The 27045-nt window shown below is 41.9% G+C and overlaps 2 protein-coding genes and 1 pseudogene across 7 annotated transcripts in view; 1 reads left to right on the top strand and 2 right to left on the bottom strand.

Annotated features, from left to right (window-relative positions):
* The window catches only part of ZC3H14 (zinc finger CCCH-type containing 14), a 40897-nt gene extending 39022 nt beyond the window's left edge, over positions 1-1875 (bottom strand). For all 6 annotated transcript variants that reach the window (XM_063088452.1, XM_063088453.1, XM_063088454.1 and 3 more), the window contains exons 1-2: positions 1737-1875; positions 1266-1308 (exon numbers count right to left, since the gene is read on the bottom strand). In XM_063088452.1, the coding sequence (XP_062944522.1) occupies positions 1266-1308; positions 1737-1772 (79 nt within the window). In that variant the 5' untranslated portion in view covers positions 1773-1875. The remainder of the gene's footprint in view (positions 1-1265; positions 1309-1736) is intronic.
* A 4967-nt stretch (positions 1876-6842) lies between these two features.
* Positions 6843-7421, bottom strand: LOC134374107 (large ribosomal subunit protein uL1-like; annotated as a pseudogene).
* A 3629-nt stretch (positions 7422-11050) lies between these two features.
* The window catches only part of PTPN21 (protein tyrosine phosphatase non-receptor type 21), a 71247-nt gene continuing 55252 nt past the window's right edge, over positions 11051-27045 (top strand). Inside the window, exons 1-2 of the mRNA XM_063089630.1 lie at positions 11051-11416; positions 15359-15747. Of these exons, the coding sequence (XP_062945700.1) occupies positions 15568-15747 (180 nt within the window). The 5' untranslated portion in view covers positions 11051-11416; positions 15359-15567. The remainder of the gene's footprint in view (positions 11417-15358; positions 15748-27045) is intronic.

The following is a 27045-nucleotide window of genomic DNA, read 5'->3' as shown; positions in this document are numbered from 1 at the left end:
ATGAATGGTTTTCCTTAAAATAATATTTCAGTACACAGCAAAAATCCTTGATAAGCACTGCTATTCTCTCACAGAGAATATTAAAAAGATGTAGCCAAAGGACAGGGTTTAAGAAAATATTTTTAGGGGCCGGCCCGTGGCTCACTCGGGAGAGTGCGGTGCTGATAACACCAAGGCCCCGGGTTCGGATCCCATATACGGATGGCCGGTTCGCTCACTGGCTGAGCGTGGTGCTGACAACACCAAGTCGAGGGTTAAGATCCCCTTACCGGTCATCTTTTAAAAAAAAAAAAAAAAAAAAAAAAAAAAGAAAATATTTTTAGAGTTTTACCAATGACATTCTTAAATGAAACTGGATTTTTTTTTTTTTTAACCGCAAGCCAGGAGTGATTTGAAATGATTTCTAGAAGAGTTCGGCATAACTATAGTGACTCAGGCTAAAGTACCAGCAGTTTTACCAACCACTGGTTTTGCACAATCCAAATGTCAACAGTGAAAATGGCAGGTATCCTTTTAGTATTAATATGAAAATAGTTTTGTCTTCAGAGACCCTTGGGGTCTCCCACACTTTGAGAATGGCGTCATAAGTGGTAGCTATTTTTATCTGTGGCACCAGCTATAGAATCAAACAGACCAAGGTCCCAATCCACAAAGCCTTGCTCAAATAAGCAAAGCCTGTTTCCTTGTTTGTATAATAAGGGATATCATCACTTATCTTCCAGTGTTCTCTTAGGGATTATCATGAGTTAAGGCATATACAACAGTTAAGCACAGTGCCTGGCACAGAATAAACACTTAAATTACAAAAGAATAGGAAAGGAGAACACGTTACTGCTGACAGGAAGGGACAAAGAGGCAGGAAGAAATGAAAGAGATCTGAAAATAAAACTCAACTGAACCATTACACAGGCAAATGCAAGAAAGCATCAAACATTCATACCCAAAATAACAGTTCTAAACACAAAAGTCGAGGAAAGTAACAATAGAAAAAACATGGAATAAAATTCGGACAAATATGAAACCTTAACGAAGGAAACTAACCTACTTCAAAACACCGTTTTAGAAGGGGATTTAGGGGAAAAAAGCAAGGTTGCATATAGAGCTTTCAATGAAAAGACAGTAAAGAAGTAACCAGGCAGTATCAGACTTAAAGAAAGAAGAGGGGTCTCTCCAATGTCAAAACCACGATGGGGAAAAATGCATTCACTAAAATTCAATTAGGGGGAAACTCTAAATTCTATTAGGCTAACATCAAAAAAACTTACCAACATAAGCTCCTAATTCTTGCAACTTCCCTTTAATGGCACTCTAAAAGGGAAAAAAGCAAACATGCCTGTGAGAAGGGCGGCTCTAGGAAAACAAGACCGACTGAGCAGCGCACCTCCCGCCCCTCGGCCGCACGGGTGGGGGCGGGGAGGCGCCGCGACCCCCTCCAGGCCCCCGCCGGGCCTGGCTCTCCGGCCCCGCCCCCTTCCTTCCGTTCCCCAGCGGCTACCTCTTCAGCGGCCGCGCACTGAGAGGCCGCACCGCCGCTCAGGCCCTAGGCGGCCTGCTCGAGCAGGCGCCGCTGGTCGGCCCCGTGACCCGTCCCGAGCGCCCCGCAGCATCCAGGCCGCGGAGTCCAGGCCGGGCCCACAGTCCCCACAGTCTCCGTTACTCCTGACAACTGTGCGTCCGCTCGCCCGCGGAGGCCCAGCTTCCTGCCCCCGCCTGACGCCGGCGGATGCGGATCTCACCCGGATTTTGCGGCTGATCTCGGTACCGATCTCCATGACTTCGCGGGGTGCGGTGGGCTCAGCACTGCGCAGCGTTTTGTGTGCCGGGAGACCCCCCCACAGCGGCACCGCCGCACCGCCCCCGGCCGCGCGCACTGCGTGTCCCCGCCCCCGTCAGCCCGGCGCGCCCGAGCGCACGGCGGCGAGTGCGCATGCGCCTGCGCAGGCGTCCGCGCTCCCCTCGGCCCGCGCATCCTACGCTCCGGTGACCTCAGCGGTCGGCTGGGAGGACACCCGACTGCGGTTGGCTGGGCTTCGCTGCTCCCCTTGGACTCCCGGGGAGCCTCCATTCTTCTTTCCTGGCCCCCTGCCTATTAATTTAACTCCCCTTTGGATGATAAGGATGAGTTAAATGTGGAATGGGAAGATCGCGGGCTTTGCTGTGGTATTCCAGTTCCAGTCCATTCACTCTCACTGTTTGCACGGTATTGGTGAAGATATTTCAACTCTTGAGGCTTTTCTTACTTGTAACATAGAGACCGCCTCCTAGAGGTTGCATTATAACAACACTTGGAGAGAACCAATCCATCACAATCCTTCCTTTGACTGTACAGCTTCACTGGCACTCCTGGGTTTGGTTCTTGCCTTCCTTCTCCCCGGCCCGCCGGTGGCCTTTCCCCAACACTAATCCCCATTTTTTTGCTCCTCTCTGAACTCTCTTCTTTGGACGACTCTTATTCTTGGGACTTCATCAGCTTTGAATTCTCACCTAAATCCCACTCACAAATTCTAGGTGACTACCTGCATTTCATTTTCTCCAAATAACGCACATCAAAACTGAAGTCTTCATCACCTATTCTCCTACTCAGATTGGTTTCTATTCTTGCTTTCCCTTTTTCTATCAAGAGCAACTTCATTCTCACTGTCACTGATCATAAAACCCTGGAATCAGTAGGCATAAGGTCTCCCTTCCTCCTCCGTATCCACTCGTTCCTGAGAGTGGTCTATGTTAGTTATCCATTGCTGCATAACCAAATGAGCACAAATTTAGCAGCTTAAAACCACACACATTTATCATCCCTGGTAAGTTATGCTCAGGGTCTCATAAGGCTTCAGTGGAGGTGTCAGGCAGGCCATGTTCTCATTTGGAGGCTTGACTGAGGAAGAATCCTTTATGGGTAAGGCCCCAGCTTTTTGGTGGCTGTCATCTGGAGGCCACCTTTAGGTCCTAAAGGCAACCCACAGTTTCTTGTCAAGGGCTTCTCCAACATGGCTGCCCACTTAAGCCAACCAAGAGAGTCTCTCAGCTCAGGGAAGGCCCAGTTTGTCGTTCAAGGGCTTTTATCTGATTAAGCTTTAGGCCCACCCAGGGCCTGAACCAAAAATCAACTGATTTAGGGCCTTAATTACATCTGCAAAACTCTTCATCTTCACCATGTTTAATAGCTACAAGCAAGTCACTGATGCCACCCACACTCAAGGGGAGAGAGTTATGCAGGATGTGAACAGCAGGAGTACTCTTGTAGTGTTAATTACATGTATCGCTGTGTGTCCTCCCCAACAAAATTATAAACTCTCTGCAGGCCTTTATATTTCTCCAAAATTTCTTTCAGGAAATTTTAAATACATTGTAAGCACTTATTAAATATTTGTAAGATAAAAGAAATTAAAGACCTAATTTATAAAAAGCATTCCTCATGAGTAAATCTAATGATCAAAGACTCATTCAACATTCATGAGAGGCAGCAGAGCAGAATGATTGAGGACAAGGAACCTGGAGCCAAACTGTCTGGGTTTGAATCCTGGCTCTGCCACTCCCTTTGAGACCTTCAGCAAGTTGCTTATCCTCTCTGTGCCTCAGTTTCCTCATCTGTGATGTAGGTATGATACTAGTTTTCCATACAAAGCGTTATTATGAGGATGAGATAACTTATTTGTGAAGCATTTCAAATGGTTCCTGGTTCATAGCAGCAATATGTTTGTTGATTAAAAATTAAATGCCTACACTGAGCCAGATACTGTGCTAGAAGCCAAAGCACAAGATGAGCAAGACCAGGTCCCTGCTTTCATGACACAGTTTGAAAGACAGATAAGTTATTTCTATTCCTTTACCCACCATTTCAGAACTAAGAACAAAAACACATGTTTTACCATTACTGGGTACAAAATTCTCAGTCAATATTTAGATAATATTGAAAGAATATTTTATTAAAAAAAACACTACATTTTCACTGAAATGTATTCAGAGTAGGGAAACATTAAAATGTATTCAAGAAAGGGTTAACTTTTAGAATAATCAGCTTACAGCTATGGAAAAGAGACTTGCAGATTGCTTGAGAAGTTGCAAATTTAGACCTCAGAAATTACAGTGTCTGGAATCAGAGAGGGGGCAACTCCACTAAGCAGATGGTGTTTGGTGGTCAGACGCAGTTCCAAGTGCTTTCCTGTAAGTTGCAGCTTCATAAACCACATTGTGTCTTGAGGAAGGTGTTCATGATGACACTGTAAGAGAAACCATTAGAAGGAGTAGGAGCATTAGGCTTGAAAAAGACTAAACTGGGAGCTTCCAGTCAAGATGGTGGAATAGACGGTCCCCAGCATCACTCTCTCCCACAAATCAACCAATTTACAACTATTAAAAAGCAATGCTGGGTCCCCTAGAGATCAGGGGAAGAGGAGGAGAGACCTTCAGAGTGCATGAAGGTGAAGCCATGGTGAGAGAAAGAAAGGACCACTCTGACTGTTTCCAGCCCCAGCTGCTTCCAGGCTGGAGCTGCTGAGTGCACATAGCAGGAGCCAGCAGAAGCTGCACCTGTGCCCTTTGGATGGAGTTGCTTAGAGGCTGCAGGGGAGAAGAGGGACTTGGTGGCCCCCAGGCCAGTGAAACCACTAACAGAGATCCTATGCACCCACATAGGAGCAAAGAGCTACAACAACTGAAAAAAGGAGCCACTCAGAGGCCAGTGAGTCATCGCAGGGACTGGCGCACACAGCCTGTCCCATGGGAAGTGTTTGTAGCACGGGCAGTGGGGGAGATGGGCCCACCAGGGGAACACTGGGGCACAGCAAGGGCAGTTGATCTGCCTCCCATCAACACAGGACCACTTAGTGGAGATTGGTCAGGAATACAGAACTGCAGGGGGTGCAGTTTGCTGAAAAGACTCAGGCCCAGACCTGAGTTTCTACACAACTCAGGTGTACCAGATGTCACAAGACCAGGAAGTACCTACAACGTCAACCATTGAAACCTTAGCTGCACCAAAAGCCTTCCCCAGGGAATCAGCAGCAAAATAACAATTTAGCTCAACCACAGGGCTCAAGTGCTGATCCCTACAGGGACTTCCCTCATTTTGGAAGTAAGCAAAGGACAACAAATTAGTTCCAGTAAAGAGTTTAAGTAGTAGGAATAGCAAATAATCAAACACAGAAGTGGAAGAAAAAACAAAATACTCACAGACCAGAGACAAAGTTTGATATTAACTACTAGAGGTCTCACGTCACCTAAGAACACCTATAAAATCTAGAAGGACTGGGAGTCCCCTGGGCTACCAAGCCAAGGTGGGGTGAGAGCTGGGGACCCCAGCCATGCCCCCTGACACCCACAGCCAGCCCAGCAACGACTACTGAGCTACTGCAGGAAGCATCCTAGGCTCTCCCAAACTGGGATGATGGGGGGCAAGGGCTTCAGCCACACCCGCCTGACATCTGCACCCAGTCCAGTAATGACCAAGCCAATACTGGAAGCCCTCTGGTCTCCCCTGCAGGGATGAGGGGGGTGCCACAGGCCTCAACCCTGCCCCTCATCCCTCCTCCTCGCATCCTATTTCCTTCCCCCTTCCCCTTTCTCTCCATCCCCCAACTGCTTTGCAACAACATCATAGAATGTAAAAAATAATAAATAAATTAAGAAAAAAACTAAACTGGACCATGATAGCTCTTTTCCAGCTTGCAAGCATTCTCTGGTCCAGGAAGCATGACATATTTTCTTCTTTGTGATAATACGAAGACCAGAATTCAGGAAACCAAAATATTAGCTAAGATGACTCTGAGCTATCTTCCAAAGAAAGAAGATGACTGAAAAGAACATTGGCTTTGATGTCAGAGGGGCCTGAGTACCAATCCCAACTCCTTGGAGCCATGAGTCCTCGGACATTGGCTCTCTTGGTGTCTCCAGCCTCCTCTCAGGGCTGCATTTCAACAGGATTCTGCACATCCTTAGCAAGTGTATGTGTATAGACTGGAGTAGGGTGCAAAAGTGGGTGTGAGTTACCTACAGCATGGAATGCTTTTTTTTTCCTCTTCCTTTCCATGAGTGTTTAGTGACCATCTATTTGTCCTTCCAGACTCAAACTGAGGCTGATCACAGTGATTAATTAGGCATTACCAATACATTCTGACTATATAGCCACAAGTAAATTTCCTCACCTACTAGAATTATGAGGTTACTTCAAAAAGTTTGTGGAAAAATGGAATTGAAAGATAAAACAAATCTTTCCATGAACCTTTTGAAGAGTCCTTGTATATACTCACCTACTGTTCACATTGTGAGTTTTTGAGGAGGACAGGTGTATGAATCTTATTCACCTTTCTCCTTGCAGCACCTGGCTTCCAATACATGTGCAATGAACAGACAATTTTTTTTTTTCAATATTAAATGTCCATGGCATGACTGCCCTTGGATCAAAATCCCTAAATGCTGGGAATTGTAGTCACAGCAGTTACTTTTGCTATTGAGGCTGACATGCTTTTCCATTTTCTTGTTCATTTAAATATATTTAAAATACATGCATATATTATATATATTTATATATATATCACCAACATCATTATCTCTCTGATGTCCAAGGAATCTATCGATAAGATTCTCATTCTTTTGCAACTGAAATGTGTTACACCTGATGTGGTGTTAAGAGTGGTAGGCAGAGCTTAAGGTGAGGATTCAGACAGCAAACGAGATTTCACCCCCTTTCTAATTCTGGTCTCCACTCCTCCCTACCCCTCCCAGGGATCATTATTTTTGTGGGGTGGGGCATTCTTTCAATTTGAGTTGTTGCAGAGGATGGTAATTTTTTGTTTTGTTTTGTTTTGTCTCGTTTATGGTAGCACTAGAATTTATTAGGATGTGCCTTAATACAGGCACTGGGGCTTGCCTCTTGATGTATAAAGCTGGAACATTCTGCCAATCTTCGTGAGCAATGACTCCAGGAAATTGACAGCCAGGTGAATGTTGTAGGCAAGCTCATCATCTGTCATCTTCACATGGCCAATGGCAATGGCCAGACATAACACCTTCTTCACCTGGAACTTGATTGTGGATTTCACCTCGTCTACTTTGGCCACCATGTTTTTATTGATGTCAGCAGGGAAGGGAACTTGCCAGCTTTATTTAGGCCTGGGCCTAAGATTCAGGGAATCTGCTTGATTAGCAACTCTGAAGACAAGAAGGCATCATACTTCTTGGCCAGCTTCTTAATCTTGTTGAGTTTTTTCAGCGCCTCAATGTCTATGTGGGGGATATCTATAAACTTGGCCTCATCACAGTGCTGCTGTTCCCCCAGGACACACAGAACTTGAGGTTTGGAGTAGACTTAAGCTTGAGGTTCAAGCTGATTTGCAGTTCCATCATTTCCAAAATCTACCAGCGCTCGCACTGGTTCCTGTGTAAGACTTCCCCAACGCCTTGTTGCGAGAGACTTTGCTACTCATGCCATGAACTGGAAAAGACAAGGATGGTAATTTACATAGTGGGATTATAGTTCCTATTCATCAAGATATCAAAACAGATTAATTTTTCAATTCCTAAGAAAATATTACTCAGTGCACCATGCAAACCAATTTCCTTCTCTTTTATCTTTCATAGTTTTATTGGCAGGGATTTCTTTTTTAAATTTTATATGTTTATTTTAGTAAGAATTACCTTTCAGTAAAAGTATGTATAATGTGATGGTTAATTTTAGTTGTCGACTTGACAATATTAAGAAATACCTAGGACCTAGTAATGTATTATTTCGGGGTGTATCTGTGAGTGTGTTTCCATAGGATATTAGCATGTGATCTAGTAGACTAGGTGGGGAAGATCCACCCTCAATATGCGTGGACATCATCCAATCTGCTGGGGGCCTGGAGAGAGCAAAAACAGAGAAGAAGGTGACTGTATCACTCTTTCCACTTGGGATACACTCTTCTCTCTCGTCTATGGACATCAGAAGTCCAGGCTCTCCAGCCTTTGGGTCTTAGGACTTAAACCAGCAGCACCCCCGGGCTCTTAGGCCTTTGACATTAGACTGAGAATTACACCTTTGGCTTCCCTGGTTCTTAGGCTTTCAGACTTGGACTGAGCCACACCACTGGCTTCCCAGGGTCTCCAGTTTGCAGACAGCCTATGGTGGGGACTTCTGAGACTCCATAATCGTGTGAGCTAATTCCCCTAATAAATCTCCTCTCATATGTCTACGAGGGTATTTCAAAAAGTTCGTGAAAAAATGGAATTGAAAGACAGTACAAATCTTTCCATGAATTTTTTGAAGTACCCCCATATAATATGCCATTTCTTGGGTAACAAAAGGAGGTAAAGATATATATATATATATGTAGTTGCTCATATCTCTACAGAATATAAGGATACATAGGAATGAGGTAACACTGGTTACCCCCAGGAGAACTCTAACAGGCAAGGTGGGAGGGGAACTTTTCATTTGTATCTTTTTGTATCTCTTGGGGTTGAGCCATACATGAAAGGTCTTCAAAAGTTCGTGGGGCTGGCTGTTTAGCTCTCTTGGTCAGAGTGTGGTGCTGATAATAACAAGGTCAAGGGTTTGGATCCCCTTACCAGCCAGCCACCAAAACAAAACAAAAAAGTTCATGGAAAGATTCATATTACCTTTTAATTCTATTTTTCCACAAACATTTTTTTAAGTATCCTCGTAAATTACCTCACTTCTTTACATATGAAACACAGCTGATGATAATTTTGTTTAGCACTTTGAAGGGGTTGTTCAAGTGCTTTGCCATGGGGATGTCACTGCCAAATTAACATGTTTGAGGGAAAATACAGCTTAAGTACTTGGTCAGTAAATGACATCTGTGGACTTTGAAGGAGGAAGTTCAACTCAGTTGTCTAACATCACTTAGGCTATACGATCATTTTCTATTTTTAAAATTCTTTTATTTTCTTCCCAATTCAATTAACAAGTTTTTATTTAGTGACCACTCTCTGCCCGGTAATGTCCTAGGAATTCTAGAAGATATAAAAGAAGCCTTCATGAAACAATTTTTAAAGACCTTGCCAAGTGTGGAGATCACTGTGGAATGGGGTGGTTAGAAAGTTGTCTTGGAAGCAGAGACTTGAGTTGAGACTTGGAGAGAAGCGGAAGGCTTAGACAAATGGAAGGGGGGCAGGAGGTGCAGCTAGCCAGGAGAAACAGCTTCATGGGGGCAGAGAGGGCATGCTGGAGAGAAGAGAGAAATAAGGGTGGTCAGAGAGCCCAGTTTGGAAAGTTCCTAAAGGTCAGGCAAAAGAGCTTAACCTTGGGAGTCCACCAGGAGTGATAAGCCCAAGAGAGAGGTAAGCCTGGTATTAGCATGGAAAGAAAAAAGAACAGAGAAACTAGATTTAAGGATACCACCACCCTGTTGCAATAATTCGGATGTAAAATGACAAGCTTTTGGATTAGAATGTACCAGGGGAACAAGAGGAAAGAAAGAATTCATGAGACATTTCAAAGGAGGGAATGTCAGGTCTTGATGACAGGCTGGAGATGAGAAAGGGACAAAAGTCACACGTAATTCCAATTTTTCTAGCTTGAGAGACCAGAAAAGTGACTCGTTTTCAGGTCTCTTTTCTTTCTTCACACACAAATTGAGCTCCTCATAGAGTTCAGTTGAAATATCAATTACAAACAGAATTGATCTATTTTTTCCATTAGAAACACAGGTAATCTTATTTGTCTGGAGCTACGTGAGCCAAGCTGAATCTTCCTGGGCTTTGTTCTCAGAGAGCACTCAGGCCTCTGTGATAGTGCTCCCCCCTTAGGCCTTGTACTGTGTGTGGTGTGTAGGTGTGTTTATCACTCACTTCACTAGAAGTCCTTTGTGTGCAAGGACCATGTCTCATGCATACTAAGTACTCAATAAGTGTTTGCTAATTGAAGAAAATGAGATTTAAATGAAATGTAACATAAAAAAGCTTTCCAGAAACAATAGCATTAAAACAAAATCATTGAAGGGGCTGGCTGGTTAGTACAGTTGGTTAGATTGTGGTGTTATAACACCAAGGTCAAGGGTTCAGATCCCCATACTGGTCGGTACCAAAAATAAATAAATAAAATCATTGAAATTAAAATTTACATAAATTAAAAGCTTCTCTGCTCCAATCACTCACACCACATACCAAGTAAAAATCATATACTATTGTAATGGTGTTAGGGCCAGTTTTACTCTCCAGCTGTTGTACATGTTGTAAAACAGCAATATCAATAATACAGTGCAATTGTCCAGTGTAGTAACAAATGTAACACTTCACCATACTTTTTTCCTATTAAGTGCACACCAGCAAGCTTCTATTCATATTCATATATATATAATATATATATATTTTTAGCAGCCGGCTGGTATCGTGATCAGAACCCTTGACCTTGGTGTTATAGCACTTCCTCTAACCAACTAAGCTAACCCGCCAGCCCTACTCACATATATTTTACACAAGAGACTGAATAGTGATTATTATTATTCTTGTTTTATAGGAGAGGAAACAGGTACAGAGAGGTTAAGAAATTTGCACAAGGTCACCCAGCAAGTAATTATTGGAGGTGGAATCTGGACCCAGGCAACTTGACCCTGGAGTCTCAATCCTTAGTAGCTCTATTCTGTATTGCAATATGCATACAGCTTTCTTTTGGGGACCAACAAGTTATTTCTGCTAGATAAATCTCTGGGGGGAGGAAGGTGTTTCTCACCCAGTACTGATCAATCACTATCTAGTTTTATGGAGTACCTCCTTAGAGGCAAGCACCAAAAGAATTTAATACTTGAATTGTCTTCAGAAATGCACAAAGCGTAAACGAATAACTCCAGACCACCTAATAACATAGGAATAAATCTCTCGACCTGGAACCCGAGATCATATCGCCCTCCCCTCTTTTTATTACAAGCCTGCTTTATTTGGAAACTCTCAAAATAAGTGGTCACACGATTATAAAAAGCTGCGGCGCGCCCCCTCCCCGGCGGCGGCCGGGCGCAGCTGTCCGCGCCTCCCCCGCGCCCCGCCGCCCGCATTCCGACCCTCTGAGGTCACGGGCTGCCGCCGCCTCCCCGGATCCCTCGGTCCGTCCGCCCGCCCGGCCCAGGGGGAGGGACGCCCGGCCCCGGCCGCTCCGCTGCTCCGGCCGCGCGTCCCGCGTCCGTCTGTCCGTCCGCCTGGCTGCCGCCCCTCGGCTCCCGCCGGGGTTTCTTTGTGCGGCGCTCCTCGCCGGCGGGTCCCCCCTGCAGGCCTCTCCCGTCGCCGTCGCCGCCACCGGACTCTGTCCCGGGGAATGGTCTGCGGGCCGGGTTTTTGGAGACAGGAAGTGAGGCGTGCGAGCCCCATGAGCGCGCCGCGGCGCGGGCTGGCGTGCGGGAGCGGCTGCGGCGGCCGCGCGGCGGGGCCCCGGGAGGCGGATCGCTGAGCGGGGCACGGGGCCCCGAGGATGCGGGAGCCGGAGCAGGTGAGGGCGCGGGCCCCGGCCGGCAGGAGGCGGGCGGGCGCGCGTGCGGGGCCCCGGGAGGCGGGGTGTGTCCGCGCGCAGGGACACCGCAGCGCCGCCGCGGGTCCTGGCGTGCTGGGTGGGTCGCGGCGACCAGACCCGTGGCAGGAGCGTGACAAAGAGAAGAGTCGTCCTTTTTTCAGGTGCGCTCGGATCGACCTGGGTACTTTCCAAAGGGGTCTCGAACTTGTATTCTGAACTCTTCGGCCGTTTGCTGCGGCTTCATTCTGGATCGGGGTTTTAAGAGTCTTCGGCATGTTTGTGATTCTCGGAATATCTAAGTGTGAAATCGGCCAGATAACTTCGGCGAGAAGGGGCGTAGGGAGGGACTGTTTGGTAACGCCTTGTTTTGCTTTTGGAGGAGAGTGTTTACTCTGGAAAAAGGAATTCTTGGATCTGCAAATTCCGACTTGTGATTTCTGCAAGTCCTGATTGGATTGGCCGCTCTTGGCATGCTCGTCCTATTTTCTTTTTTGCTGAGAAAGCCTTGTAATAGCGTATGCGCGCAGACACATCCAAAACATGCGTGGGTTCCAAGTGACAACCGCTATATGCCTGATAGTTGCTGACAGTTTTCTTTTTCTTTTCTTTTCTTTTCTTTTTTTTTTTTAAGTTTTGGATATGACTAATTTTACTCTGAAACTGGTTGTCTTTTGTTTTTAGAGCATTTTATTCTAGAGTATCTGCGAACAAATGTCTTGTCCGTGAGAAACATAGGTTTAATTTAAAGCTATAGATATAGATATTACTCTCGAATAGTATATATTTTCTTTTTAGGGATTATTTTATTTTAAAGCAAAACTAGCAAAATTACATGTGGCGAGGACCTTAGAAGTAAGGGGGAATACTCGGTTAGGGCGATATTCAGAGTTAAAGTATATTAAAGAAATTTTGGAAGCGGATGTGGAAAGGAACAGTTAAAATGAATTTACAAATAGTTCAGACCGCTTTTTATAAACTCGTACTCGAAGCAGAATTTAACATGTATCTCGTTTTTTGCTATGTTAACAGGAAGGTTTTGTAGAGCAACAATTTATCTCCTAGTTTTTTTTCCCTTAAAAGCTATTTATGAAACATCTGTTTAGTAAAGTTATAATTCCAGACCTAACTACTTTTCAGATTATTACATATTATTTTACACCTGAAACAGACCCCCCACAAAAGTATCCCAAATTTCTTCTCTTGGTTTTAATATTATATTCAAACATTCATAACTTTATAACATCATTTGGTAGCGATTACTATACATGACTGAAAATTAAGATGTGTAAATCATTGATAACTGTAAATTATTAAGTAGAACATTACTTTAACACAGAGGGTTTTATATAAATAAGCAAAAATCAAGCCATTCTTATGGATGTTGGGGAAAAAATGCACCTGACACACACACACATCAACTTTTTCAATTACATTATAACATCTGCCAAAATAAAAAAGAGAAAACCTTGGCTTTTCTTTATCCATGATCCTGTAAAACATTTCATATCTCAGGGACTATTGAAAATTTTACTGTGAATTTGCTTAATCAGAGCTTAAGTTAATAATTAAGTTACATAGTGTAGTATCTATTGCCTTCAAGGCATAGTGAGGATACTGCCATATTTGAACAGCCCCTTATACAAATATTTCTTTCCTCTACATTTATGCAGTATCTTGTTTCTTTATCTACGCTACTTAATCTGTCCTGTTTCCAGTTACCATAATTTGATAATTTGTATATAAAATTGAAACCCACCACCTCATCTCATGAAAGGGTGTTTGCGTATTGTGTATATAACCACTGTTGGTTGGTTGATCAGGCAGTTGTCTGGTTAAAAGCTTATTTAAGATTCTCATTTCTTTTTCTTTTTCTTTCTTTTTTTTCCATTTTGCTTCAGCTAGTTTATATCCCTGAATCAAAGAGCATTGAAAACTACTGCAGGTGGAGACCATATCTTTTTATAATATTTTCTATTTCCTTCTACAGTGTGGAGCTTTTAAGTACAGAAGGCACTCAGCAAACGCTGTTAGTTAACACAGTGCTTTAGGTAGTTCGTTTTGTTTTTTCCTCTTGCCTTCCTCTATCCCTTGTTTTTAACTTTTTGTTTTACTTTTCTGGCTATCTGGGGATAACCAGAGCTCATAAAAAACAAAACCAAAACACAAACAAACAAAAAACCAGACAGAGAAAACTGGTTGGATCCCTGTTTGAGAGACAGCTTTGTATGTAATTATAGCATGTCTATAATCTCCTTCAGGACAGCGATGGCTTAAGATTCGTCTTAGGTTTCTCACGATGCTCATTATGCTGCCTTGTACCCAGAGACGTAATGCATGTTTGTGGAATGGAATTCCAAGATGTGAAGTTTGGCAAGGCCTAGGGTAATAGCTAACTCTGTTCTCTAGCTCTACTATTTCCCAGCCCTGAGTGCCCATCACCTCTGGGGCTGAGATGCAGTCAGGAGAGCGGGACAGAGCAGAGGCTTGGGAGTGAGGAATCTGGGTTCCACTCCCAGCTTGGCCCATCGTAGTGTGAACCAAGGAATCTGCTTCTCCTCCCGAGGCCTGGGTCGTCTGCCAGGTGAGAGGGTTGAAGGCAGACTTTGCCCCAGCTTCGGCCGGGCCTCGCTGAGCGGTTCATCTTCTGGGGCAGCCTCTAAGCAAAGGAAGACGGAGTGGGGGGATCCGAACCAGGATTCAAGAAATACAAAGATTTTGTCGACTCGTTTAGGGGAACAGTAAACCCAGCTGATTTAAAAATCCCCAGCGGCTTTGTGCCCCAAATTTGCCTCAGCCCAGAAGTTACCATTAACAGGTGTGGTTAAAAACGTTGTAAGTAACGTATTTTGGGGTCCTGTGGCTCCAAATGGGGCACCAAAAAGTCCGCGCAACCTCTCCACCGCCTGCAGGGCTCGAGCCGGCCCCTTTAAATGTTCCCTCTGGGAGCAGAGGGGCCTGTCCTATCCCAGGACTTCCGTTCGGAAACGCGGCCGTGGGCGAATGGTTCCGGCTCCTCCGAGGTTACTCGTTGCCTGGCAACGCAATGCTCTTCCTTGGGGAAGGACGCGGACAGAGCTGGAGTTAGTTTGAGTTCCCCATGGCCGGGTTGGCTTCATCGGCTTGCTGAACCCTGTCCGCCTCTCATTAACCCAGGATGGCGTTTAAGGCCTCGCGTGTCTCCTCTTCAGGGCCGCAGCCCTTCTTAGGTGAACGCCTCCTCTGTCGCTGTCCCCATCCAGGAGAGAAGCCGGGGCCATACTTTTCAGAACTGCCACGGTTCTAGTGGTCACTCGGTAACGAGCATTTGCAGGGCCTTTTATGATCTGTTTATACATAAGTCAATTTGATGATGTAAATATTTATAAATTAGGAGGAGTTCTACAAATGCTTGTTGCGCAGGGCACCTCGTTTGAACCTCACGGCTGCCGTTTGGTAGAGGGGACTATTCCTCCCACTGGGGTTCAGGATAATTTGCTTAATGGGACTGGACCTCGAACCCAGCTCTTTTGGAGGGGTTTTGCACTTATCGCATTTAAGGACTAAAGAACTCTGACATTTAGAATATAGGGGAGCCCAAAAGAGTTACCCATGAAAAAACAACATTTTATCCAAAATAGGAAGAGAACCATCCATGCTAACTACTAAATTTGGGATTATGATAGTGCTGGCCATTATCTCATTTAATCCTGAAGGTTGTCGTTATTACTATTTGTGAGATACAGCTAGGGGTGCAGTCTGACCCAGGGCCCAACACTCAGCCCTGATGGTAAACTTTCCCAGTGCCTCCTGGTTAATGCCTCCCCCCCCTCCCCAGTGGAGAGGGGAAGCTTGTTCTTTGGACACAGTTTCATAGATTTTTATTTTTAAAAGCGACGTCCAGAATTGGCATTGCTCATGTAACTGGTGTTCCTCTTTCCTCAGCACTGGCGTGGATGCTTCCTTCACCTGGCCTTTGGAGACTTGGTTGCTTTTTAATGGCGGCAGCAGCTGCAGGGTGAGCAGCCAGAGACTAGACAGCCCTTCCTCCCATCGTGAGGAGAGGATCGCTTTCTTCTGGAGTCAGTCACCACCGCTGGATTGGTGGGGGTGCTTTTCCCTCTTCACCCCTCCACTCTTGAAGGGAGAAGAAGATGCCACTGCCATTTGGATTGAAGCTGAAACGCACCCGGCGCTACACTGTGTCCAGCAAGAGCTGCCTCGTTGCCCGGATCCAGCTGCTCAATAACGAGTTTGTGGAGTTCACCCTGTCTGTGGAGAGCACTGGCCAGGAGAGCCTAGAGGCTGTGGCCCAGAGACTGGAGCTGCGGGAGGTAAGCCACAAAAGAGCTGCAAGCTTCTCTCACCTGGCTTTGCTCCTTACATCCTAACCACTTTAACACATGTTGGTTGTGTGTTCAAGCCCAAAGGACTCTCAAAGCATGTACCTGACTGTGATGTCCGAGTTGAGCCTGCAAGCTTCCCTCGCCATGAGGAAGGAATAGATCAGAGCAAGAAGTCTTCCCTGAGGGTGCCACATAAGAGAATTAACAGTGCCTGAATTTTAAACATGTTTATGTTCCCCCAAAATGTAATCCAGAATCAAGTATGAATGCATTTTGGATTATCCAAGTTCCTGTTTTCCAGTATAACTCCAAATGGGTCATCCTGATTCCTAGTACAGTTTACTGACTTCATTTATTCATTTAACATTCACTGACGGTTTTCCACAGGTCAGGCCAAGATTCTAGAATCATATTGCTTGAGTTTCAATTCAGGTTTCCTCACCAACTAGTTGTGTAAGCTTGGGCAAATTATTTGAATCTCTGAGCCCACGTTCTCCCATCTGAACCCTAGGGATAAACAATGTGCTTACTTCTCAGAGTGGATGTGTGATTTAATGGGCACGTAAAGGCATTCGCTCTAACAACTAGTCTGTTACAGTACTCGTAAGGAGGTTTGCCTGCAAACCCCTAACCTAGTCGGTAGAAAGTTGTAGAGTCCTCGCGTGGCCACATAATGCCTTCAATTTAAATTGCTATGTAAAGCCTGTGAAGAAAGGGCTTGATTAAAACCTAGGACCCTACTGCCTTTGGTCACCTGGTCCTGGGGCAAGAGAAAGATGGAGAAACTGGTTATTCTGCTTAAATGCCCATGTTATTTTTCTAACTGGAAGTCCCACAGTGATATTGTAGATGCCCTGGTGACCATCCAATCATTTGATCGTTCAGTATTGAAGACCTGTGTCAAGTACATACATACTAAGAGCTCACCCTAGTGTTGATACCAAAAAGAAAACAGGTATGATGCATGATATGCTAGGGGAAGTAGAGGGTGCTATAGGCCATAGGAGAGGCAGCAAAGGGAAAGCCTCCCTTTGCAAGTGATGTTTCAGCTGCAACCTGCAGGATGGGGAAAGGGGTTCTATCAGGGGCTGGAAAAGGCTGTTCTGACAAAGGGAACTGCACAAGGCTCAAGATATGGAGGTAACTGATCTACTTGAAGCCTGGAGTGTGGGGAGGAAAGGCTGACATTAGGGGCCACCTAATGTGGGGTTTTTGTTAAAGGATTTGGACTCATCCTCAGGGTAGTAGGGAAGTTAGTGAAGGGATTTTTTATTTTTTAATTTTTTTTGGTTTTGTTTTGGTGGCTGGCCTATACAGAGATCATACCCTGGACCTTGCTGTTATCAGGATCATGCTCTAACCAATTGAAGGGTTTTTAAACAGGGATGTGGTATGATTTTGCGAAGTGTGAGCCCTCGTGTACAATTGGAGAGGAATAGTTCAGGTGCAGATGGTTGCCACAAGGATTTGGATGGGGATGGAGAGAAGTGGGTGGAATCTGGATATATTCAGGGCCTACCTACCAACTATTGGAGAAGGACTAGCAAGGGGTCCAGGTTAATACTCAGTTTTTTGGTAGATGGTGGGGGCTAAACTGAGAGAGGAAACATAAAAGGAAGAGTAGATTTATCGGGAGTGAGGAGAAGCATGGAGAGTTCAGTTTTGGAAGGAAGTACTGAGTTTGAGGTGCCAGTTGGAGATGTGGACCGGATAGGTGGATATGCTGGTCTGGAGCTCAGGCAAGGGATCCGGGCTGAAGGAAGAGATTTAGTAGGTGAGTTAAAGCCAGGAGAAGGGTAGGAGGCTATTCAGGGGAGAAAAGATGTAGCAGACCCCTCAGTGTTGAATAGTTGAGGGGAGAGCCATGGAAGGATACTGAGATGGAGCACACCAGGAAGGAGAAAGTAAACCAGGAGAGTGGGCCTCAGGGACTGATCCTGCTTACTTGCATTTATTCTATCTTTTTTGCGTCCTTCACCCATCTCTCCTTTTTTCCTATTTCGGTTTCTTTTTCCTGTAAATTTCTTCCTTATGCACCAGTCTGTTTACAACTTCTAGAGAATCAGCTTCTTGAGGAACTGTGGTTTATTTATTTATGTACTCAGAATACCAGGCATGGAATGTGTTCAGTAAATATAGGTTGAACTGACCTAGTGGCATTGCTTTCCTTCTCTGTTAGTCAAGAAGTTCAGAGAAGTTGCCATCCCTTGTTAAAAGTGATCAGTCTCAGAGAAAAAGCAGTTTCATACAGGTGTGGGTCTATTATGAGTCTGCTTTTTAACAGAAGAGCAGAGTGCTTTGAGAGGGAACAGGTGTGTTCTCTAGAAAATGTCTTGCCTTGAAGAGACTGTCTCACTATTTCCAGCATTTAACAGCAGTCATGGTTAGAAAGTTTGTAAAGCAGACTTTTCCTTTGAAAGCTCCAGAAGCTCTATTCTGTAGCATGTAAACAGATGGCTCAAGCGTCAGGCCTAATCTTACCAAATGACTGTTCAGAAATAATCTGAGCAGAGTAACACCTGTTCCTAGTTTGTGTACATACAGCACATCTGTGATTTATATCAAGAAATATGGATATGTTGGTATATTGCACTATTCTACCAAGAAAACCTAAAATTATCATAGCGTGTAGATTTGGCTTATAGGCTTTGCTCTTGCCCAAATATAAATTGGGAGTAGAAAGTCTTTACTCTTTTTGTTTAATTAAATACTGTTTCATTTCCATGACAATTATAAGGGCTACACAATAATACCATTGTAATGCTATACACAGGGGCTTCAACTTTATCTGTAGTATTTTATTTCTTAAGCTGGATATGTGGGTATATGGTATTTGGTTTGTTTGTTTTTAGCTTTCATATTTTTACAAATATCTGAGATATTTATTACTTAAGAAATTAAAAACAAAAGGGTTAATATACGTATATCCGATTTAGTTAACTTAGACTGTTAACTTTTTTCCAAACACACTGAATTTGAACTATAGGAAGTGACTTTTAAGAATGGGAAAGCAAATTATTTCCTTAGGAAAATAGTGCTGTTCATTATAGCAGTCTCAAAGATGTTGAAATTCTCTATTATTCATTCTGAGTTTCACAACATTTTTTCAAGTGAGGTTGTAAAAGTCTTTATGGAATTTAAGGAGAATTAGAAAACTTTCTCTCTAACTTTGAAAGTATATGTTATAGAGGTTTGAAAGAGGTGGTGAGACAGAGGGTCTCATCTGGACAGGACCACCCCCGTGGGGCAGTATCTCTTTGATGGAATCAGCACAGTCTGGAGTCCCTTGGTCAGGCTTAAAAATCTAACGTCATGGAGAGGAAGACCTGTGTTGCCTTAGTTCATCAAGAATGATGTGTAAAATCAAGACACAAGTTCAGTAATTTATAATGTGACATGGAATTGCAAAGGGCCCTAAGTATGTGTGCCCTCTGGCCAGGCCCTGATCTCCCTGTAGACAGGCCACATGGGAGCCAGAGCAAACTAGACGTTGCTTGGTGAGCATGGAATCAGAGAAGAGGTGTTGCCTTGAAAAAGTTATGTATTTTCATAAGGGGACTAGTGCTACTTCTAGGGCCAGACAGGTGGTTAAGACTGTCTTCAGTAGAGTCAAGAACACCCAGGTTTTTTTTTTTTTTTTTTTTTTTTTTTTCGTGACCGGCGCTCAGCCAGGGAGTGCACCGCTCATCCTTATATAGGATCTGAACCCGCGGCGGCGGGAGCGTCGCCGCGCTGCTAGCGCAGCACGCTACCGAGTGCGCCACGGGCTCAGCCCAACACCCAGGTTTTGATCCCACTTATTAAGTAATTATTAAATCACTTAGTTTTTCAAGTCTACCAGTTTTTCCTCTATAAATCGGGGATAATAATGGTACACTTGGTGGTGTTTGTGAGGATTCAATGTTAAATGTAAAACATTTAGCAGAGGACCTGGTATTTAGAAAACTCTTAGTAAGTATTAGTCTTCGTTACCATTGTTGTTGTTGATATTATTATTATTATTATTATTATTATTATTATTTGTGGCTCCCATATCCACGTTGTGGTGACTGACCAAACTCTCTTCAGAAGAACTCTTTTCTTACTTTTGTAAATATCATTCTTTCTTCCATTTACTGAGAGAATACATGCTTGTTTATAAAATGTTCTTGAGAGTGGCACTGGATTAACACCGCTTGCACATTACTAAACTGTTAAAAAATGTTAGTATGCCATCGTATTTTAGCAGTCATATTTGATTCTCTGTTTCCATGTCAGCTGAAAAAAATTAATTTGTACAATACCACTACCCATTGCCCTCATAAAAGAGAGCTTCAGTTGGGTTTTAGTTCTCTGTTAGCCAGTTTTCCTCCCTCTTGCCTCAACCCACTCCCTAAGATTTTTTTTAAATGGTTTTATGAAATTTTGGGTTAAGATTTTTATGTTTTTCTTTAGAGTAAGTCTTTTTCAGGAACCCTTCTTCAGTATTAGATATTATAATCACATTTTTAATCATGTCATCGTGGATTTTAATTAGATTCACTTCAAATTGTTATTTCTTGTATAGTCTGCTTTCCTTGAACTTAAAGTTTTTATTCAGCTTAAATTTACATTTGTTTGGAGTTTTAAAAAGTTTTTTAATCCTCGGTTAGGATATAGGGAAGTTTGGAAACCCTGGATGTCTTTTCAAGGTAATTTTTTCATGTCTTTGCTGTGATACATTATATGTTAGCTTTATAACTTAAATCTTTGAGGGCAATTTTCTTTCAGCTATTTCTGAGGGTTGTGTGTGTGTGTGTGTTGGGGAGAATCCTAATTGTTTTTTTCCATATATGGTTTACATATATAGCTACAATTTGGAAGTTGAGTAAAACACTGAACCACCACTAAAATCACCTCCAAAGCATTTTGTTGAAGAGGGTGGAAAGCTTAGCAAAATTTAGAAGTTACTGTGGCCTCTCATTTCTTAACTATAGCCTTTGGATATTTGGTTACCCTGTTGTGCTTTGTCATAGATCTTCATGAAATGTTTTTTAATTTGTGTTTGCAATACCTTACACACATGTCAAGTTTTTGTTCTTCAAAGTATAAGCTCTATCAGAATAGGACTTTTGTTCTACAATATGTATGTCTACAATAGTGCCTTGCACCTTATGGTACCTAGGTGCTGAATAAATGTCACTTGGTTTAAAAATTAAGATTCTTGTTTTGAATTTAGATTGATAAGCATGGACTGCAGTTTTGTCAGCCTTTATTTATCCTATGGTTTTATTTCCTGGAGAGAGTTGAACATTTACAAAGCTCTGTACACAGGTATAAAAGCACTTTTTTCTTTAGACTTTCATTTTTTTTCACTTTGGGGCTACTTCTGAAGCACTTAGAAAGTGATCTAGTTCTAGTAACTCCCTGATTGCTGTGTCAGGGGATGTCAGCTTCTTCACTCAACTCTGAACAGATTCTTACAGTGCCTTCTGGCTGATGGGAACATTTTTTAGCTAAGGGGTTTGTTGGAATAGTTAGGAATGAAGCATATAATGCAAACCATTACTCTCGAGCACAACTTTAGAAACTGTTCTTGGCTCCCCAATTGCTTTATTTTAAATTAGCGTCTTAGGTATTCCAAATATCCACTGACCTTATCTTGACTGTTATCTGAGTAGACCTCAAGAATTTTATGTGCATTTCCTTCTGTATTAGCTGTTTTCATTTGGATTCTAAAAATAGCTGAAATATGTGTAAGGTATAATACCTGCAAACTTTTCTACCTTTTGGGCTGATTAGTTATTCATTCAGGTACAGATAAGATTGAGGTGTAGATAAGGATCAGTAAATATTTTCAGTTAGAGCTATTAGACCATCTTTAGCAAATATAGTGTTAGATTGGCCTCTTACCTAAGGTAAAGAAAACTTTCCAAAGTCTAAAACCAATCATAAATGATCAAGAATTTTTCTTTCTTTTTTTTTGGTGGCTGACCAGTACAGGGATCAAACACTGGACCTTGGTGTTCTCAATACCACACTCTAACCAACTGAGCTAACCAGCCATCTTATCAATGATTTTTCTTGATATTTAGATTTTCTGTTACTTTTCTCATTTGGTCTCAATAATTAAGAATTAATCATATAAATAGGTACAGTGTGGGAATTACACATACACACATGGAGATATGCATTTTAAAATATGTGATACATAATCCAACAAGTTATTACAAAATTTGGAAAACTGTTTATTTAAAGTAATGGAGTATTATTCAACCTAGGCTTAATGTCTAATAAATTTCAAGGCTAATAGTCTGAGGTGTTTTTCTTCCAGTACTGGATTTTTCACTTGAGACACAGGAGATATTCTTTACTCTAGTGTAATCTCATGTTCATATGGAATTAAGCATGAATTTGCTCGTACGTGTTGAGTTACAAAACGGTGGACATGGGGGAACTGACAGTGTTTTGGGGGTTCTAAGTTCTGTCATGGTCCTTGATGTATGGTTTCAGATTTCATTCCTTATAATAACTCCAGCTTTCTGCCACCCTCCATTTGGGTGAATGAGCATTATTGTACTGGAATCTTAACTTGCCTTATCTCATTTAATGTTCACATTGAGTTAGGCTTTATCTGAAATTTTGAAAAGTTTGGGTGATTTGCTTAGGATCACACACACAGGTAGTAATCAACAGAATCAGAATTTGAGTTCTTATCTGTCAGACTTATACTTGAACTTTGGCTTTTAAATTTATGGGGGTCATGGATCCCTTTGAGAATGTGGTGAAAAACAGAATTTTGCATACAATTTCAGGGGGTTCATTGACACTTCACTCCATCCATGGGCCCAGGTTGTGGGCCTGGAGTTGTCCTGGATGAGTCAGTCTTTCCCCTTCTCTCCCTGTAGCAGGATCTTTCTTCCCTGGTCTGTCTTTCTCCAGAGTCAAGATGCTGGGAGGATGCGTGTTTGTGAACAACTCAAATAATTTGCCTCTGAATATAGTCTCCCCCGCTTTCCCCACCCCTACCCCTTCTACCACAAATAATCTTTTTTCAGTGGCCTTCATCTTAAGGTCTCTGGAAAGGCCATTTGAGATATTCATTTTCTTAACGGGACAACTTACTATTAAGTAAAAAGCCCCTTTCAGGGAGGAAAGAAGGGAGATTGTGAGTGGTAGATACATGTTTGCCTATTTTTATCCTCCCAACAATCCTATGAGTGAGACACTGTTATTATACTCATCTTTATTTTACAGATGGGTAAATTGAGACACAGAGGTGTTAAGTAACTTCTCATGGTTACATGGAAGAAACCACAACTAGAGTAGTTCTTCTGGCTCCTTGATCAGCATTTTTCTTCCCAGTGCGTATCTTGGGCAAGTGATAGGTGGCCTGCAGTGGAGCTCATGCCCTTAATGACAGCCTGGCACAGTGTGGCCTCCCAAATCTGATGGAGATTGTTATAAGTACTCAAGATATCTGTGTTATCATTTATTTTAATTTTATTATTTTTATAATTTATTATTTTTCTTAAAACGTTTTTTTTATTTTTTTTAATTTTTTTTTTATTTTTTTTTTTGTCTTTTTCATGACCAGCACTCAGCCAGTGAGTGCACTGGCCATTCCTGTATGGGATCCGAACCTGCGGTGGGAGAGTCGCCGCGCTCCCAGCGCAGCACTCTACCAAGTGCGCCACGGGCTCGGCCCCTTAAAACGTTTTTGAAGCCACATCAGGCAAAGAGAGGTAAGCATGACAAGGACCACAAGTCATCATTAGGCCAGCAAGGCGCTTTTGGGGAATCCCTGAGGTGTTTAGGGCAGAGCTGTTGGAAAGGAAGCCTTTTGTGAGCTTGTTTCCTGGCAGAGTTGGAAGTATCAGGCTGATGAAATACTCCCCAGGAGAGTTCCCTGCTGAGAGATATTTTCCAAAGCAGTATCTGGTTACAGTACTATTAGATTAATTTGGGGGTTTGTAGAGTCAGAATCTATATCAAAGCAAGAAAAATGGTAGAACCAGTGAGTCCCCTGAGGTGCGTGCTGCCTTTCCTGATGAGCTGGGTCACTGCTATTTAGCTGCAGTGCATACAGGTGCACTTACACCTGTTCAGCAGTTGGCACCACCAAAGTGTTTCCATTCTGCCATCTGTGATTTATGACCATGGGGACAGAGCCACTATAACTTTTTATTCTATTTTGAATTCCTCGTTTACAGGTCAGAATTCTATCATTTAACCTTTATTTGTCTATTTTTTCATTGAGACTTTTATCATTATGTTCTTTGAATGTAGATTAACTGGATATTGGATAATGAATGTAGTATAATTTCTGTTGTCCTGATAGCACATACATATTTATGGCCAGGTCATCCTCTTCTTCTTTGTTTGTTTATTTGTTTATTTTTTCTTGCATGACGGAGGGTGTGGGGGGGGTTACTCACCTTTCTACTAATGAGGAATATGGAATACTCTTCTACTTTTAAATATAATGAAGGTGTCTTGTCTTATGTATGTATGTATGTATGTATGTATGTATGTATGTATGTATGTATGTATGTATGTATGTATTTTTGGCGGCTGGCGAGTATAAGAACCAAACCCTGGACCTTGGTGTTATCAGCACCATGCTCTAACCAACTGAGCTAACTGGCCAGCCCCCTGGTAATATGGTACTTAAACAATTCAAAAATGATGAATGTATATTTCTGAGTTATGCCTCTTTCCTTAGGTACCCTATGTTCCTTGGTGTTCAATGAGAAATGTAGTTTAAAAGGAAAGCTATTAAAACTTTAAGTGTGGCTCTTGTTAAATAGAACTTTTGTATTATTAATAAAAAGGAAAAATAGCTTTTCTGTATTAAAAAAAAGAAACAGTTTTACTATTTTCCTGGAGTGTGTGTGTATATGGAAGAAGTATTTGTTATAACTAGAGAACCATCTTGTGGAGAAAAAGAGTTGTTCCATGTATGATGAAATTATGATTTATAAACTTTGATTAGTGAAGAAAACAAGTATAATATTTAATAACAAATCTAGGAGTTTCTTCATGTGCTGTTTAGGATTTTAGCAATGGAAGTAATTTCCTTGATTTTATAATCAGCTGCTGTATTTCTTTTAAAGGCAATGGAAAATATGTTGGATTATATCCTTTCAGGCAATTGAAATTAACCTTGACCAGATTCTTAAAAAATATATTAAAGCCCACATTCATTTAGATTTCTAAAATCCTCTTTTTATTCCCTTTGTCTTCCTAAGGCTCTTCTTCCCCCAAATCACAACTGTTTCTTTGTAACACAAAACAACCATAATTTTAACTTGACAAAAGTGAATATCAGAAAAAGAAGCAGCTATTCCTAATTATACACATTTCAGTTCTCTTCATTTTTGCACTGTGTAGTTACAACTTGTAAAAATACTGTTCACACTACTACTGTCTATGATGAGACAAGATAGAAGGAATAACTAAGACAGGTTCAAGAGAATATTAAGAAATTTTTTTCGTATGAATTAATCGAAATATAAGCACTGGAATATGGACTGAATTAGACTGAGTTTATCTGTCTTTTCACTGTTTTCTTAACAATAAAAGAACAGTTATTATTTATCCATTGTCCTAAAACATAGGCATTTGTGAATTAAGCTAATAGGCAAACCCCAAAAGGCCCGTAGTTAGGATATTTGAATAAAGAGAATATCTGTCTAATTCATTTGTTGGAATGGGATATAAGAAATGGTCTTGTAATATGACAAACTGGTTAACTAAAATAATTGAAAAACTAGAGGCTCTGTTTTACTCTTAGTTATGTGGGTCCTAAATAAAGCGACCTTTTATATAGAGCACATTAGCCTTTGCCTGTATTGAAACTTTGTGCAGTAGCATCTCAGTCCTCTCTTTCATTCTTGGGTAGTAAAATGTTGTATATACTAAAATTTCTCTTTTAATCCAAGTTTGCTCTTTAAAAACATACTACATTGTTTTGTTTTGTTTTTAACATACTACATTGTTTTAATCTTAAAATGGAATATCTTTCTCTATCACACATCAGTATCTAGCATACCATATGTTTTGCTAGTCTTTCTCCCCCCAGTGGAATGTGAGCTAGGTGAGGGCAGGACTTTTGTTCCCTTGTTCAGTGCTGTATCCCTAGCACCCAAGAATAGTGATTGACATACAGTAGGTGTTTGGTCAATATTCATTAAACAAATAGGTGAATCTAAGACATTAGTCCATTTAAAAATAAACTACAGTATAACATTTTTTAAAGAATGATCTTATTGTGTTGCAGGGTCATCATGTTTTTCATAGTGTCTGATTGTCCAGGATAATAAATAGAAAAAAATGTGAGCAGTTTATCTATGTAGGTAGTAATTGCAGTTCATGCCTTGGACCTTATTTCAATAAATCCCTGAAATTAGCTCATTATCCCACTCTCTTCCTGCAAATTAAATGCTATAACAATAACAAAAATCTGGCCACTGGAATTAAGTTAGTTGGGTTTCAGTTTAATAAAATTGCAGTATAATTAGAAGATCAAGATGTACTTTTGATTGTTATTTTCTTGAGTCCTTATTTATATGTAGTAATATTGTATATTATCGCCTTGGCTGTAAATCGATAAAATATTATTTGATGAAGGACGGAAGAAAATGGATTAAAATTAAACAGAAAAGGAACATTGCTTTGAGGCAATGTGACCACTATTATCTGTTAAAAGAAAGAAGTATGATACTTCATTATTTATGGCAGACTCAGTATAGAGGTAAGCTCTGGGCTTGAATTAGGTTAATACTTGTTAACTACCCTTGTTAGATGATCTCTACCTGGGATAGACTTTATCTAGTCCTATCTCCTCTCATCTCTTTCCTGAAGAAAAGTCTTCTGCCTAGTCTAAGAAAGGCATCAGGATAAAATTATATTTACAATTTTATATGATTGAGTTTTATCAAACTCAATGCATCAGTGGCTTAAAAAACCTTCTGACTAGTTTGTGTGTCCCTCTGCCGTGCTTTAAAAATAGTACAAACAAAAAGGCTCTTAAAATAATTAGATGAGAAATGACTTGGAGACTAGGAAAGGGTTTTCATTCTGAAAGGATTTGGACCTGCTGACAATAGCTGGTGTTTCCTTAGAGGACTGTGATTTGGGCACTACACCTTTTTTTCCAAGCTCAAATTTATAAACTGTCTTTGTCTGAACAAAAAGCTTTATTATCAAATCACTTCATTCTCAGAGTAAACGTCAGTTCATTTAAAGTATGTCAACCATACTGTGTCTAAAAAGAAGCCAAGTTCTGTTTAACTTTTGTTTTTACTGTAGTTTACATAGCAGTCA

This window comes from Cynocephalus volans, chromosome 3 (genome assembly GCF_027409185.1).
Source record: "Cynocephalus volans isolate mCynVol1 chromosome 3, mCynVol1.pri, whole genome shotgun sequence".
NCBI lineage: Eukaryota > Metazoa > Chordata > Mammalia > Dermoptera > Cynocephalidae > Cynocephalus > Cynocephalus volans.
Note: the sequence above shows the minus strand (reverse complement) of the source record. Positions and strands in the feature narration are given on the sequence as shown.